Below are 16,356 nucleotides of genomic sequence, written 5' to 3' on the forward strand. Positions count from 1 at the left end.
AAAATTGAAGTCAAGTTAGGCAGGGTCAATGTACTGGGAAAGTGCATTGACCAAGTAATCAAATTTTATGGATTCACTTTTCCCAGGGGAAATGGCAATTTCTCTGAAGTAACATAAACTAGGACTTTATAATTCTACATGATTAGGCGGATGGACATTCGGATACTAATGGTCAGTTTGTCAATAAAAGGGACACGAAGATGATTGGAAATAATTTGTTTAAGAATTTTCTGGTGCCTACCAGTCGGAAATATTATTTGATATTCTGTCAGATATGTCAGTGTTTGGTTGATGGATGGCTAAAAGTTGATTAACGAAGATATTTTATACTGGAAGAATTTGATGGTACTGATAAAGTCTCGGAAAGGGACTAATGAAAGTAACTAATTATTAAGATTGGGTATGAGTCATTTTTGTATGACGTAGGACATTATTTCGGGGGAGGAGCCTAAATTGTCATGACTTCTATTTTGTTAGTTGTCCGGTGAGTGGTGCGCGATTCTGGGCCCCACCGTTGACTTGAGAGGTTCTCTCCGTATATTGAGAGAATGGCTCAGATGAACTTATAGTATCAGAAGTTGTGCAAGAGACCAACAAGTTCTTCCGGGACATTGTAAACTACTGTTGTGTTTAGACCAGAGTCTAGGAAATATTTGAGGACCTTTGTTTGTTAAAAACTATACACAAAAATAAAAAGGACTTGAACGCCAAACTGGACTTTTCCTTGAGTATACCGTCTGACTACATCATCCCCAGACAAAGAGTGGAGGAAATACAGATTGCCTAGGGAGAAGGGTATAACACCCCGACACCCTCAGGTAACAGATGGTGGAGATGCTTCAAGTTCTCCGTACCATGCTCAGGTTTTTTCCTGTTGTGTGAAATGTTATGATTTTGTTGGACTAACAACTCAAGATGAAAGGTATGTGAACTGTTTCTCCTGCTATGGGTATGTGCTATGTGGATCTGGAAGAAACTGTTGCCATTCATGGGAGGTTATGTACTGAAAAGGGTGAATTCCACCTTCATCAGTGTGAACATATCTCCACATGCCTGATAGTGAACAGTAACTCTATGGGCATCGGGACTTATAGATTTCCTGGACAGTGTGGTCACTACCAGAACAGTGTTATTGATTTCCTGGTGTTGGACAGTTTTAGCGGGACAGACCCCACCCCAGCAGACTACTTGTGTGATTAGTAACTTTCTTCTGTGTTAATTGAATGTTTAGTATGTGTTCTGTGAAACTCTGAATCTGACTTTTATCTAACTTTGTGACTATTGTTCGTACCTATTATGTATATTTCATGTCATCTGATGATAAGGGTACAGTAGTTGAGTGTTCTACTCCCATTAACCATACTGAAGCCTCAATTGATCTGCCAGCATTCTTACCAAGTTTCACTGCTTTAACTGGTCATGTTGATAGCTCATGTTAGGTTGTAGATCTAAATCTTTGGCCCTTAGTCACATCAATCTAGAGACATTTTATCTAAGTGAATCAGGGAAGACCAGTGCTTGGTTGAAACATAATGAAACGTTTATATCTCTGAACAATTATTCAGATGAGGGCAAGAAGGGAAATTTCAATTTGCAGTAAGATGAAAAAGCTTCCAAATTGTTCAAGGCAAAAGACTTTGACAATGATTCATGGGAGTAAGTAAAAGCTGCTTTTCTTGCTAGGTACAAGCAGAATTCTGAGTATGATAGGTTAGATAGAGGACTTCATAAAAGATGTAGAACATGAGGCCAGAAGTCTTGATCAGCTTGACGATATCTTTGTCAAGGATGCTGTGATCAGGAACTCCAAGCCTCAGATAAATCTTGACCAGGCCTCACGATACAAAGGATGAGGTGCTTGAGAGTGCTAGGATGGCAGATGCTGCTTTTGCTAGCACATTGCCCTCCTCGGGTAAACTTGTGAATCTTATTGAGGACCTTGAGGGAGAGATACTGTTCTTGACTTTGAGGGAGAACTCAAGGGATCAGAGGAACAATTCATATGGACAGCATAGTGCTACTCCTTGCCAAGTAACATTTCAGAGTGATATTCAGGATATCAGCCTCAAGAGCCTAGTGGAACACAGAACTTTTATTGCTCTCAGGGACAGAAACTATGGGCTCTGTATCAGAAGCCTCAGTCCATAGACAGACTTTGGTACCATGGACCATGTGGATGGTACACAGATGCCAAATCCTAAGAGGATATTCAGAGGTTGCGGTAGGACACATTTTAGTATGTCTGAGTGCACTGCTGAACTATTACGGTTATTATATTAAGTTATTGATATGGTAGGAAATTAAGACTACATTAGGTGATTCTCAAACTTTCACCAAAGTCACAGTGTGATGCTATGTGCTGAAAAATTAGCACAAATTAACAAATAATGCTGTTAACACCAGTAGGCACAAATTTACAACTGAAGATAATCCAGAGCCAAATCACAGTAGGATTAAGAATGGTGATTTGAGTGATGATGTTTTCACAAGTAGTGGTTAAGATTCAGGGTAATACAATGTGCTATGTGACTCAGGTGCTAATTTGAGCTGCATGAAATAAGATGTTTTCTTATCTAACGAGAGTGAGAACACATTTCCTATTACAAAACAAGTTGCAAGGACATTAGTAGGAGCGGATAAAAATCAGTTCGATGTATTAGGTATATCTTAAGAATTGGTCAGGAATTTCATGGCCATTCAACATTAACTACAGGTATTGTCAGGTTTAGCTTTTTCAAAGAAACAAAATTGCCATTGACATAAGTCGCAATAGACTGACTCAGAAACTTATACTTATGGATTTGGAATGGCAGAGTTCATTGCTTGTTCTTTTAGCAAATAGTGTGTCCAGTACAGACACACTATTACATGTTCATGTGGATGACCTGAACATAGAATTAAGGGTTTGTGAACCAACTGAGTCCATTATTGAATCTTTACATATGTATGGTACTAGATGTATTACTTCACCTGAACATCAAGTTGAATCATTCAGATTGATGAATGCTACCAGTCATTAAGTCGTTAAAATACTCACTTAGGCAGTTATAAAGGTAAAAGAGAAAGTTGTCTTGGATAACATGTACAGTGAGACCAGTACAGCAAACACACTATACAAGTCGAAGCAGGTGACAGTTCTTTACCTATTAGTCACTGCGTAAGAAACTATGTGACATGTCCTAACATGGTTTTGGCTATGCTCCCAGGTGCACTAGGTACTTGCCTCCATGTTGGATACACGAAGTGACCTGTCTTTGCAGGTTGGTTCACCAAGTGACGACTCATCCTTCTGAGTAGCCAGTTGGTGGTGCAGGTGGCAATGTCATATTGTTTAATAATGAACACATAAACACCATACATGTCAGTGATGACATATGCATGTCAATAGGTATGACTACAGGTGAGAGTTTAGGTATGTCCACAGGTATATCATCAGGTGTTGCAGGTGTATTAATAGGTGATTTGCTTTAGACAAGTAAATCCCAGGTTGTACCACAGGTGCAGTTACTTGAATCTCAGTATGACAATATAATAGTTACGGCAGGTGAATAACACTTTTCGTAGCTGACGCTGACATGACGGTCAAACTATAGAGTGAGTCTCAGTTTTTGTAGATATTAAAACGGTTAAGGGAAACTCTATCAAATTTGTCAGGGACTGTGGTATGAAACCAGTAATGCAACGGATAGCAGACAAATCAAAGCAGTAGACAATGCATGTTGTATCACACGGGTAAAATGCACAAGGTCAGTTATCTAGATGTCTTAAAATGTGAAATGGTCCTATGGAATTTCTTCCAGCAGAAATAGTGGAGGATTTCCACATCAGAAAGACAATGAAGGGAAAAACAAAACGGAAGCACAAGTCCAAATGATAGAATTCCTGATCAACATGTTCCTAAACTCCGAGTATGAGATAGTTATACTTATTTTTTGAAGTCCCAATATTATTATGACGCGTGTCAGTCTATATGGGTACCCAAAGTTATGAGAAGTGATATGGAAAAGTCGCGGAAGGACGTGCCCGCGCACACGAGTATTGATGTATATGAAGCAGAGGGACATGCCTGCATTTATGAGAATTGATGTATATGAAGCAGAGGGACATGCCTGCATATATGAGAATTGATGTATATGAAGCAGAGGGACATTCCTGCATTTATGAGAATTGATGAATACGAAGCAGAGGGACATGCCTGCATTCGTGGTATATATAAAAGCTCAAAAGAGTCTAGAGATGACTGACACTCTCTAGTGTGGGGTAGATGAACATCTGCCTCAGGTTTCTGAACGATGAGGACAGTCGAAAGACTAACGATGAATTCATTCGGGACGAAGGACGGAGTGTCGATCTGTCTCGTAGCCTGGGTGAAGACCTATAAATCGGTCGTGGAGTGTAAGCGGAGGCCAATTACATCGATGGGTGACAATTTTTTTTCGCCTGGTCAGAGGCAATTGTATATGAGACGTACAGGACGTACAGAGGATTCAGTTGAATATAAGTAGAATAAAGTGGTTGGTAGACCAAGACAAGGGACTAACATAGGAAAGATTACTTATGACCGGGACTAAGTGAGAGAGTGAACAAATAAGCTTGATATAAGAAATTTAAGGAGGCCTCTATTATGAAATGTTTGACAGACTCACGAGTACCACATGTTATTTTCTCATGAACTAAGACTGTGTGAACGGTGTAACGGTTCTTCGGTTAATTGAATGTTCCAAACATTACTCATGGGATGGTAATATGTTGTATAGGACATTGGTGACGACCAATTGGGATTGTTGAATATTCCCTTATTTGTAAGAGACATTTGCATATTAATGAGGAGTGGAACAAAGTATTTGAAACAGGAGCTTACTCAGATGTTTGTGTTCTACAGGACCCTTCGGCTTCACGTTTAAAGTGATGATGATACTACTGACGATGTGGAACTCAATACCACTGACAACTTGTGTACCGGATACCTATCGATTTCACTGGGGTACTATCTTTAGTCAAAGGGGAGTGAGTTATCTTTATGCACCAAACTCCACAGTATCTTACATTGGTAACAGAATTTCATGAAACTATAAACTTCCAAAGGATAAGAATACTTAAACACTACACAATTTCGAAGGTATATTTCATCAGTCAGGACAGTACTGTTTATGTCACAATGATGCTCACTGCAACATCCAGTGACAAGACCACTTAACCATATCAAGTAAAGTCATTCCTGTGAGTATTTTCTTTTAGTCTTTGAGAGTTGTAAAATTAGTGAAAGACAAAATAATAATTTACCTACACTCAACTGGTCATCTCTCTACGGATAACTAGACTCTGATAGGGGACATGCTATGGCTATTATGAACTTCATATCTTTTATACAGACACTTAATTGGACACATTCTTTCATTCATGTTCGTTTCACTGATACAAGGACATGAACCGTACCCAGTACTAATCGAGTCAGGTAGACTTTCAGCTCCATCACCTTGTGTAACAGTAAAGACAGAATACATAAAGTTAAATTCTTGTTAAGTTTCTTTAAAACAGGAGAACATTGTAATGATTTCAGCACATGTGACTTAGAAAAGAAACTCACTCATGATAACATAAGTGAACTCAGACATACTAGTGTCCTCATGTATTAATTATTCCATATTGTATTTAAATGTTGCATGCTTTGTGAATTTATAATTAGAATGTGTAAAGTAATGTTGTAAAACTATTGCAGTCTGTGTGAAAAGAAAAATGAGAAAATGTTCAAGAGTCCAAACAAGAATTTTTACCTGCTATTCGATTTATACTGCCCTTACAACACATCTGCATTAGCTATGTTCATTGGGTTAATGTTTCAAGGTTATTAATTATTAAATGAATGTTTCGCTTCTCAGATAGGTACAACCAAAGACAGATCCTATCTGAGACATTTACTTGTATTTTGGCATTTTGAGTTTTCGGGTCCTCAGATATATAGGTACTCTGTTAATATTGTATAATTTATGTATATCTCAATCTTTGCTATTGCTATGGATATGATGTTTATATGTGTATGATGAAACTTTAGCCATTTATCAGTCGCATGGGACTAGCTCTCCAACAGGAGGGGCATGTATAACCAGGACATTTAGAGTTGAAAATTTTATAAAACATTGATAAATATATGAGGGAAAATTGAAGTCAAGTTAGGCAGGGTCAATGTACTGGGAAAGTGCATTGACCAAGTAATCAAATTTTATGGATTCACTTTTCCCAGGGGAAATGGCAATTTCTCTGAAGTAACATAAACTAGGACTTTATAATTCTACATGATTAGGCGGATGGACATTCGGATACTAATGGTCAGTTTGTCAATAAAAGGGACACGCAGATGATTGGAAATAATTTGTTTAAGAATTTTCTGGTGCCTACCAGTCGGAAATATTATTTGATATTCTGTCAGATATGTCAGTGTTTGGTTGATGGATGGCTAAAAGTTGATTAACGAAGATATTTTATACTGGAAGAATTTGATGGTACTGATAAAGTCTCGGAAAGGGACTAATGAAAGTAACTAATTATTAAGATTGGGTATGAGTCATTTTTGTATGACGTAGGACATTATTTCGGGGGAGGAGCCTAAATTGTCATGACTTCTATTTTGTTAGTTGTCCGGTGAGTGGTGCGCGATTCTGGGCCCCACCGTTGACTTGAGAGGTTCTCTCCGTATATTGAGAGAATGGCTCAGATGAACTTATAGTATCAGAAGTTGTGCAAGAGACCAACAAGTTCTTCCGGGACATTGTAAACTACTGTTGTGTTTAGACCAGAGTCTAGGAAATATTTGAGGACCTTTGTTTGTTAAAAACTATACACAAAAATAAAAAGGACTTGAACGCCAAACTGGACTTTTCCTTGAGTATACCGTCTGACTACATCATCCCCAGACAAAGAGTGGAGGAAATACAGATTGCCTAGGGAGAAGGGTATAACACCCCGACACCCTCAGGTAACATCTATCTGAAGGGTCATGTGTTCAACATACCTCTCCATCCTCCATCTCGATATCTATCTGAAAGGTCGTGTGGTCAACATACCTCTCCATCAACCACTTTGTACTTCCTGCACGCACATCTCACATTCTTAAGCCGATGGATGTCAAATGCTTTGGGTCGCTTGGAAGAATCTTCAATGGCGTAAACACGTTTATGCGACAGCATGCAACTTGCATCAGTAAACTTGCAATCTTCTTTCTGACGGAATGGTATCAACCCATGAAGTGTCTCTATTATCGTTCGAAATGCATGATGTCGACTTTGCATTTGTATTCTGTTTTCATTCATTCGTTGTACCACTCAACAGAATCGATTCCGCTTGACTTAGGTCATCGTTTCAATTTCTCCGCAGCGAGACAGATAATTGATTTCGTTGTTTTCATGATTCACTAGGAAAAAATATATACATTCGCTAAAACATCAGATGGATGGGGTTTTTATGAAGTTCAGAGGGCATGAAAGTAATATTATACTTGTCAAATATTTAAAGACATTCTTTGACAAACGTTTTCATTCCTGTTTTCTTTTAAGTATATATTGATCCGCAGCGAAAACGCACGGTTTTTTTTTCAGATACATTCTTGAAACATAACTGGAAAGTACAAGTGATGCTCTAAATATTTGACATGAATATTGTAGACTTGAACAGGAAGAGTTGTTCCAGATCAAATCTACATCATGCTTCCAGAAACAGAAAGACTCGTGAAAACACAGCAAGGCAATTCTAACAACGAAAACGCACGTATACTTCGTGAGGTCTGTCCCATGTAATGCACATGTATAGAGGACTCAGTAGCCAGTCTTAAGCATAGCGCGACTGAATCTACAGCAACGTGCACACGCTCTGTGACTCCTTGAAGTCGGTATTTCACAATACGTTGTTCCTTGGTGCCTTAACATCAACCAGTCCACCATTAGCCGTCTTGTCAGTCGACACAAGATGACAGGGAGCCTTGCCGACCGCTCTCAACCAGGACGAATTCGGTTACGACGGCCAGACAAGGTCGAGAGATGCGACTGGTGCACCTTCGAGATCGCTTCTAAACGGCAACAGCAACAGCAACAGCAACGATGGTTGCCGTTAAATGTTTTTTCAATGTATACATTTGTTTTTCTCACTTTATTCCACATTAAAATCAGTTATGCGTTTTGATCCCGGTCGGTATATAATTAAAAAATTATTCGTGTATGCATGATGTACTAGTACGTCTCACTAAAGGGCAAATAATACAGAGTTTCTGTGGACCTTTGCATGAAATAACTAAAAGGCTTTTGGGCTGAAAATCATCTGGATCTTTCACACTATAATAGTAAATACAAGCAAAGTTTGCAAACAGTTTCTGCACTATGACTTCGGTATCAATATCTAACACATTTATCAACATCAAATCTGGATCTGCAGCAAAACTGAAACCTAAGGAAAAAACATAAGGAAATTACCAGGTGGAAAGGCAAAGTCAAAGCCATACCATCTTCAGATGCAGACTGTAATTTTGTGAAAAATGTGTTAGCCAAAGAGATATTAAGCCGGTTTCACAAAGTGCAGTGAAACAGATACTGCAGCTGTTTGATAAATTGTGTCCACATTTTATTGGTCAAGAGTTTGATGACAATTTTCTCAGTGTTTACATTGAGTTTTAACAGCATGTACAATATAGTGGCCATTTACTTCAACAAGTGATGCAAAAGTGAATTCAGGTATGATACAAATGATGAATGTCTTGGATCAAGAGTTTACAAAATGAATTTTGGTTGCAATAATCATTTGGAAATCTTTAACTTTGTACAAAGATGGGCAACAGTGAAAACTCACTAAAACGCAACTGCTGTCATTTCGAGCCACTGATGCAAAGTCATGGTTTGCATGTGCAAAAGGCACAAGAAGCACTATAAAATTGTAGGGTTCTCGAGTTTGCTTCACTTCTCAGCACAGGCCATAGCCAACATCAACCCTGTTGTCCAGCCTCCTACAACAGGCACCACCACAGACCTCCGTCAGTTTTAGTCCATGTAGTAAATGCCTTTGAAACATTCAATGAAAATCTTACTTTATGTTACACTATACTACATGCTTAATCATGTAAGAGTTTATCTGATATAGACAATCTAAGAAACTGATTTGTGAAATCTTACGATGTTCAGTCCAATGTGTTGTCTGTAAGTTAAGGTAACAGTATCCCCTGGTATTCTCACACTGCTGCTTATTGTTGACCTAGGAAATACTGTTGTCCTTAATAGTGTGTTTGGATATAACATTGTGCTTGAGAGTTTGTGTGGATATAACACTATCCTTACGTGTTAGGAATCTGCTTATTGGTGTGATAGGATACAACACAGTCCTTCAGACAAGTGTGTAATATAGCACCTGCTCATGGGTGTGATAGGATACAACACAGTCCTTCAGACAAGTTTGTAATATAGCAACCTGCTTATAGGATACAACACAGTGCTTAAGACAAGTGTGTAATATAGCACCTGCTCATGGGTGTGATAGGATACAACACAGTCCTTCAGACAAGTGTGTAATATAGCACCTGCTCATGGGTGTGATAGGATACAACACAGTCCTTCAGACAAGTGTGTAATATAGCACCTGCTCATGGGTGTGATAGGATACAACACAGTCCTTCAGACAAGTGTGTAATATAGCACCTGCTCATGGGTGTGATAGGATACAACACAGTCCTTCAGACAAGTGTGTAATATAGCACCTGCTCATGGGTGTGATAGGATACAACACAGTCCTTCAGACAAGTGTGTAATATAGCAACCTGATAATAGGATACAACACAGTCCTTAAGACAAGTGTGTAATATAGGACCTCCTGATTAGTGTGATAGGATACAACACAGTTCTTAAGACAAGTGTGTAATACAGCAACCTGCTTATAGGATACAACACAGTCCTTAAGAAAAAATATAGTTTTCTGTTTACAACTGATACTTTTAATACTGGTTTACTAAAATTGTAAAATCTTTGGTAAATATAGAAGTAAAACAGTTGGACCTGAAAGGTGGTAAATGGACTGATACTTGTACAGAGAATGGCATGCATAGACTGTAGTACATCTTGACAGCCAGGTATGTGATGATTGTTGAGTTCCTCAGAGTTTGGCCATGCGTCTCCGGTCTTGGATCTCCTGGAGTATGAGTTCAGCCACCTCCGCAGCACACCCCCAGTGCAGTGTCACGCCAGAACCGCCATGGCCATAGTTGTGTATAACCTGCCACATTTAAACCACCTTTACTATCCACTGCACCATATCTTCATTCTGATGACAAATATACTAGACGTACTCACGTCCCTACCCCACTCAAGACACAAAGAACTGGGTGTCATAAACTGATACACATAGGTGTATAAGACTTCATCAAGTTATAACAGCTTTCATAAGACCTCTCAAACAGGCAAATGTACATTCCCAATATTCATTTTTAAAAAATGATGCGTAATAGGTCATCACGTGACAAGTACTTACAGGTACTTTTCTCCCATGGACCGTCACATGCTTTGTCTCCAGGCGGACACGAGACCGACTGGGACGTAAACCGACCCAGTGATGGTCCACTTGGGCATTCTGAAACATTTAGATGTAAATCACAATCACACACAAGGTACAGGAACAAACACCATCACCCACCAGACACAGGTACAACATCAAATACAACTACCCATCAGGTACAGGTACAACCACAATCACCCACAATGTACAGGTACAACCACAATCACCCACCAGGTACAGGTACAACAACAATCACCCACCAGATACAGGTACAACCACAATCACCCACCAGGTACAGGTACAACCACCACCAGGTACAGGTACAACCACAACCACCCACCAGGTACAGGTACAACAACAATCACCCACCAGGTACAGGTACAATCACTATCACCCAACAGGGACAGGTACAACAACAATCACCTAACAGGTACAGGTACAATCACAATCACCTAACAGGTACAGGTAAAAACTGGCAGTTTCTGGTGAAAGACTTTCGTGGTCTTTCCATCTCAGTGATATACTGAAATCTTCAACTCCAGTAAAACATCATCTGTACTCAAGTCATAAGTGCTATGAAACATATACAGCCAGGGTTATTACCTGCAGACTTGGCACTAGCTGACAACATCGTCGCCACACAGCTCCCTTGTCTTCATCCTTGACCTCAATACTCCAGTTGCCCACCTCATCAGCGCCCCCTAACACTGTGGTCATCACCCTTCCAACCACACACCAATTATTGACCAGTGATACAAGGCAGTCAGTATTAGTATACATCACTAAGACAGAACATTTATTGGTAGATTTTCAATCCTTTCTACCATAAATATTATCGCAAAACCATTTTATTTATTTCTAGGTTTACAGAACTTTGGCAGTTACGGTTGGTACAGTCATTTGGGCAAATAAAAAGTAAGAACATTCAGAACTTACTCTCTGTGCATTAAAATTTTTCCAAGATTACTGTTTCAAACTTCAGATTATAACTGTTTTGTTCTTTTGAAACATGTATGCAAAATAACATTTACTGTCTACAATCAGTGCTATTTTGAACATGGTGCATATGGTTACCCCGGCAACACAAAAGCTTCTTCACCTGGATCCAGTCTTAAGACAAAGTGCTTCACCCATGGAGCCTGAACCTAGAACAGAAGATGCTCTGGTCTGATGGTCTTCCAAAGAGCTCTGAATCACTTCTACTGTGAGAGAGCACACACGCACACGCACACTCACACGCACACGCACCCACACACACACACGCACATAGCCTACAGGTTAAAGGTCACCACCACTATGATCCTTTGTCTATCATCATGAACTTGGTTAATTTTTACGGAATTACGTTTTGTTTACTTGAATCACTTTCAGCACCCTTCCCATGTATAGTTGTTCCGCGATGATGTGGCTGTATCATTGTTTATGATACACTCTCCAGTAGGATGAGATACATCTGTGGTGAAATTTATACTTGATATCTCCTACCCTGGTCAAATGACCTCTGACTGGTGTGACCTCAAAGTCATCGAGTAGATGCCTGGCTCTGACCCCGCAGCAGTTCACAACAACATCATAGTCAGGGGCAAGCTGCAGAATGATTATAACTCATATCACATCAGTCATACTTGGCAATAACAAATGTTTGAAACTTATACATGAAATGATTGTATTAAATGTTATGTAAGGGGTAAGTTGTCTCTTGATGCATGTCTTTAGCTCTGACTTACTCCTCCCACGCATTTGTCTTATTTTAATTGAGAATAAAATAATAAAGTACAATCAAAATTAATAGCAACCTCATCAATGCTGGTGATAGCTTTCCTCTGGATTTTCCCACCATTTTTCTGAAATCTGAAAACAGTTCTAAGGTATAAACATTGATTATAACACATGACCTACAGCTCATGTAAATGTTTATAACAAACCTGAATCATTTCAATATATTGTTTCTTCATATGTTGCTGTTTTAAGGTACTTTTTAAAAATAAATAGATCAGAATCTATGAGTGCTAAACACGCACACAGAATGTTTTTGCATGCTTTGTTGATGTTTTTGCGTGAAAAATACAGGTTTCTGCGTTAACGCAAACACTGAAATAGCATGTAGATCTACATATATACATATATCCCTGTTATAATACACCAAGACAAATGAAACAATTAAGGCAAATACGGCTCCTGGCTGAAACTCAACACCTGGCAATAGATCTGGATTGTCTTACCTTCTTAAAAGGAAGTCCATATAGGCCACAACATTTATCTGAACACTTGTGAAGAATACACCTGATCTAAAACAAAGACCACATAAAACATGCTGAAAAGTAGGACATATTACATTCTATCACATATTACATTCTATCACATATTACATTCTTTCACATAATAAACTGACACTAACATATCAGTACAGATTGTTCAGTTAGCGACAAGTTTGTTTTCTTGTTCGTTGGTTAATACAGATTAAGCCAAAATTCTGGCAATATGACAAGTATTTAAACAGACAGACAGTTCAGTGATTGATATCAATCCACAATCCACATAACATCAAAAAAGTCACAGACCCACACCATCATATGTAGTAAGTCACACATTATGCCCAGCATATGTTGCTGGGAAACTACCAGTCATCTAAACCAGAATCCCCTAAGGTGTGGTGATTAGTTGTGACAGGTAGAGAGTTGAGAAGCACTAGCACAGATGAAGGAAAGTACTTTGCATCAGGGAACATCTGCAGCTCCCGTGGGGTGATATGACGGTAGCCCAGTACAAGGTCCTTCCACCATTCCTCCTACAGTCAGAACCAGACACATCTAAGTCAACTCTATACATACAGATTATATTTCACAATACTTCACCCAAACTAATGGGACATATTTCTCTGAACCAATAGACTTTGTTTGAATCTTCACTCAAAAGAAATATACCTCAATTTATCTCCAAGAAATTTACTTCAACTCATAATTAAGGTTTACACGAGTGGAGTGTAAACATTCTTTGTCGGATAAAATGATACTGATGCACTAAGATTACTGTTTTACTAACAACATCACTGAGGATGACTTTATATTTCTATTTCTGCTAAACCTGCAATTTTCAAACATTTGGTTAAATCATTAAACAAGCAGATTTTTTCTCAATCAATTTGGTAAGATCAAATTAATATGCCCAAAAAATATTTCATCATGTTCATACACCCTATGAATATTGTAATGCACAGAATCTGCAACCTAGTCAATACCCAAGTTGATGGGCACTTGTACGATTAATCCTGTATCCTGTATCCTGTATCCTGTATCCTGTATTCACATTGCTGAGTAAACCTATATTACAACCTCATTCATTCCCATGGTCGCAGAATCTTGAATTACTTGCCAGTGGTTAGTGCGGGTGTACCGAATTGCTAGCCCTGCAGATATACAGAATTGTAGACTGACATTTAGTCTTCAAATGAACTTATGTTGTTTTGAAATATATATCTGACACAAAAGTAACACTAAATCAAAACGGAGCTGGGATCAATTGTCAGCTTTATATTCTGGGACTAAATGTCCCTCCATCCTCTATGGGTACTTGATGTAACTTACCAAGTACTGGTATCAATAATCCCACTGACTGACCTGGTATTGTGACCTGCTGGACAGTGAGTAACCAGAGACCATGTAGGCTTCAGCCTGGGCTGCTACGGGGGACATTGCTATGGCTATCAGATGCTTCCATGTTGTCTCACTCCAACGTCTGCCCAACATGAACATTTGAAACAATATCAACAATACTTCAACCATTTAGAATTTTTTAATATGATTGATCAATCAGAAGTCTCAAATACATACATGTGTTGAAGAATTTTAGTCTTTTAGTGTTAGTATTAACATTAAGATTGTTATTGCAGTACTAGTTAGTTTCACACTGATTTTAGCAATATTCAAGCATAATATCGTGACAGTGGACACCAGAAATGGGGGAAATGAGCCCATGTCTTCAGCATGACAGGCAGACGTTTTAACCACTAGGTTGCATCATTGCAAGTAGTAGTAGTAGTAGTAGTAGTAGTAGTAGTAGTAGTAGTAGTAGTAGTAGTAGTAGTAGTAGTAGTAGTAGTAGTAGTAGTAGTAGTAGTAGAGGTAGTAGTAGTAGTAGTAGTAGTAGTAGTAACCTTAAATCAGAAATTGGAGTTTCTCCTAGCATATGAGGTTTCCAAAATCCACCTGATCCATCCCCTGTAGTCTCTGGAGAAAACTTGTCAGCTACAACAGTTATGTCCCCCTGTCCAACTCTCTCCTGAATTTGAATGGCTGATGACAGTCCAATAATACCAGCCCCAATCACACAAATTTTGAGAACCATTGTCAGGCCTCAGCAACAAACAGTAGACACCTGAATAAATATAATCTGTCACAGCAGGTACCTTCAAGAATAAATCATCAAGTCAAACAATTAATCATACATAATTCAGTGGGTACTTTATTTTTTAAAAAAAACTTCAGCAAACATATAACTTCTTTTCAGCTGATGCATAACATGAAAATTTTGTCCTGGGTCTAATTTGCATTGGTATCAATATAAGTCATACAAATATTATGATCTGACATACTTTGGGCAATGTTTTTAATTTTGCAATGAGAATTATTTTCTTAGTAAGTTTAGGCATACAGTTGTACTGTCAACAATTCAAATCAATCAACTCAAACTCAAAGCATATTGCTGGAAGATTAGAAAAGCAGATAAAGGGACACAATTGCATCATTACACATAAAACTTTTAGCTCAGCAGTTAATAACAGATTGAAACAATACAAATCATAATGTCATATTTTACACACTACATGCCGAAGACCAGATTTTATGTTGCCACCCCACAGGAACTACTCAGCTACCGAAGTCACGATCATAACATATTGAAAACATTTACCCTGGCTGAAGAGGACAAGAACTTTTTGAACAAGTTCCACAGAGTTAGCTGCCCTTGATACTCGCCACTGTTCCACATCCGCAATCACACATGCCCCATAATGGCGGGTACTGACTTTCTTTCAAAATACCTGGAAGTTTCTGACTTAGAATCGTTATCTGATGATATTAAGGGAAAAATTGAGAGTGCGTTCGAGAACAAAGAAGCAGAAGTAGACGAATTTAAGGCCAAATATGAACGTCTCCGCATAAACTCGGGTAAGAAGTAGATATTTTCGTTTCAGCGCAACACCCTCTGTTTTCGTGCAATGCTTTTTTTTTAAATTTGAAATTGTTATAATTCTCCTAATTTATTTCAGTAGACAATATCCGTTTATACTACTTGCTGATGAAGGGATACTGTCTGTTAATTCAGAAATTATTTAGACTGATCATGATCAGTTTTATTAACATTTTGACCGAATGTTCTGATATGTGGGATTTTCACCGGCCATGGTTTTATGTGGAACTGATAATGTTTCCTCGATGGTTGGTGTTTCAGCCTCAGTAGCGATCATGGGGGAGTGCTACACCTTTTCAGATTAATTAGCACTCCTTAAATATCTGAAAGGGTACCAGACTAACCCCAAGCCCTAACCAAAAACCCCAACATTAAAGGGGGACTCATGCGGAGCAATTTCCGTGGACTGGTGTAAACTTTTGTTATTGTTTTTCTCCCGTGAGTACCCGGATGATATCCCAGAATTCGTGACTGGTTCGTGACCTCCGCTGCGCAGTCTGTATGCGCAGTTGAGAGGTTAATTATATACAGATCCACTAAGGGGAAGTCATTTTTACTTCATTACAAATGTATTATGAAAACAAATGAAACACTTTGAAGGTTAATCATCTGCCAGTGGTAGAAATGGTAAAAAAAAAACTATTAGGA

At 38.6% G+C, this 16,356-nt stretch overlaps 2 protein-coding genes across 8 annotated transcripts in view; one reads left to right on the top strand and one right to left on the bottom strand.

Annotated features, from left to right (window-relative positions):
- Positions 1-8,124: 8,124 nt before the first annotated feature.
- Positions 8,125-15,488, bottom strand: LOC137291655 (D-aspartate oxidase-like). Its single transcript, XM_067823081.1, has 11 exons — positions 15,430-15,488; positions 14,675-14,895; positions 14,139-14,256; positions 13,233-13,309; positions 12,744-12,809; positions 12,318-12,372; positions 12,007-12,108; positions 11,596-11,666; positions 11,125-11,242; positions 10,498-10,596; positions 8,125-10,242 (listed from the first exon to the last, which is right to left on the bottom strand). Exons 2-11 carry the CDS (start codon positions 14,863-14,865, stop codon positions 10,123-10,125), a joined length of 1,017 nt encoding a protein of 338 aa, XP_067679182.1. The 5' UTR covers positions 14,866-14,895; positions 15,430-15,488; the 3' UTR covers positions 8,125-10,122.
- Positions 15,489-15,509: 21 nt separating this feature from the next.
- The window catches only part of LOC137291651 (nucleoprotein TPR-like), a 73,374-nt gene continuing 72,527 nt past the window's right edge, over positions 15,510-16,356 (top strand). For all 7 annotated transcript variants that reach the window (XM_067823068.1, XM_067823072.1, XM_067823071.1 and 4 more), the window contains exon 1: positions 15,510-15,686. In XM_067823068.1, coding sequence (XP_067679169.1) covers positions 15,530-15,686 — 157 coding nt within the window. In that variant the 5' untranslated portion in view covers positions 15,510-15,529. The remainder of the gene's footprint in view (positions 15,687-16,356) is intronic.

The sequence above is a fragment of the Haliotis asinina genome, chromosome 7 (genome assembly GCF_037392515.1).
Source record: "Haliotis asinina isolate JCU_RB_2024 chromosome 7, JCU_Hal_asi_v2, whole genome shotgun sequence".
Taxonomy (NCBI): Eukaryota; Metazoa; Mollusca; class Gastropoda; order Lepetellida; family Haliotidae; genus Haliotis; species Haliotis asinina.

Coding starts and splice junctions, on each gene's coding strand:
- LOC137291655 (XM_067823081.1), bottom strand. CDS start 14,865: ATGGTTCTCAAAATTTGTGTGATTGGGGCTGGTATTATTGGACTGTCA. Junction 13,310..14,138: donor CCAGCAGGTCACAATACCAG/GTCAGTCAGTGG, acceptor TTCTGACTGTAG/GAGGAATGGTGGAAGGACCT. Junction 12,109..12,317: donor CTATCACCAGCATTGATGAG/GTTGCTATTAAT, acceptor ATCATTCTGCAG/CTTGCCCCTGACTATGATGT.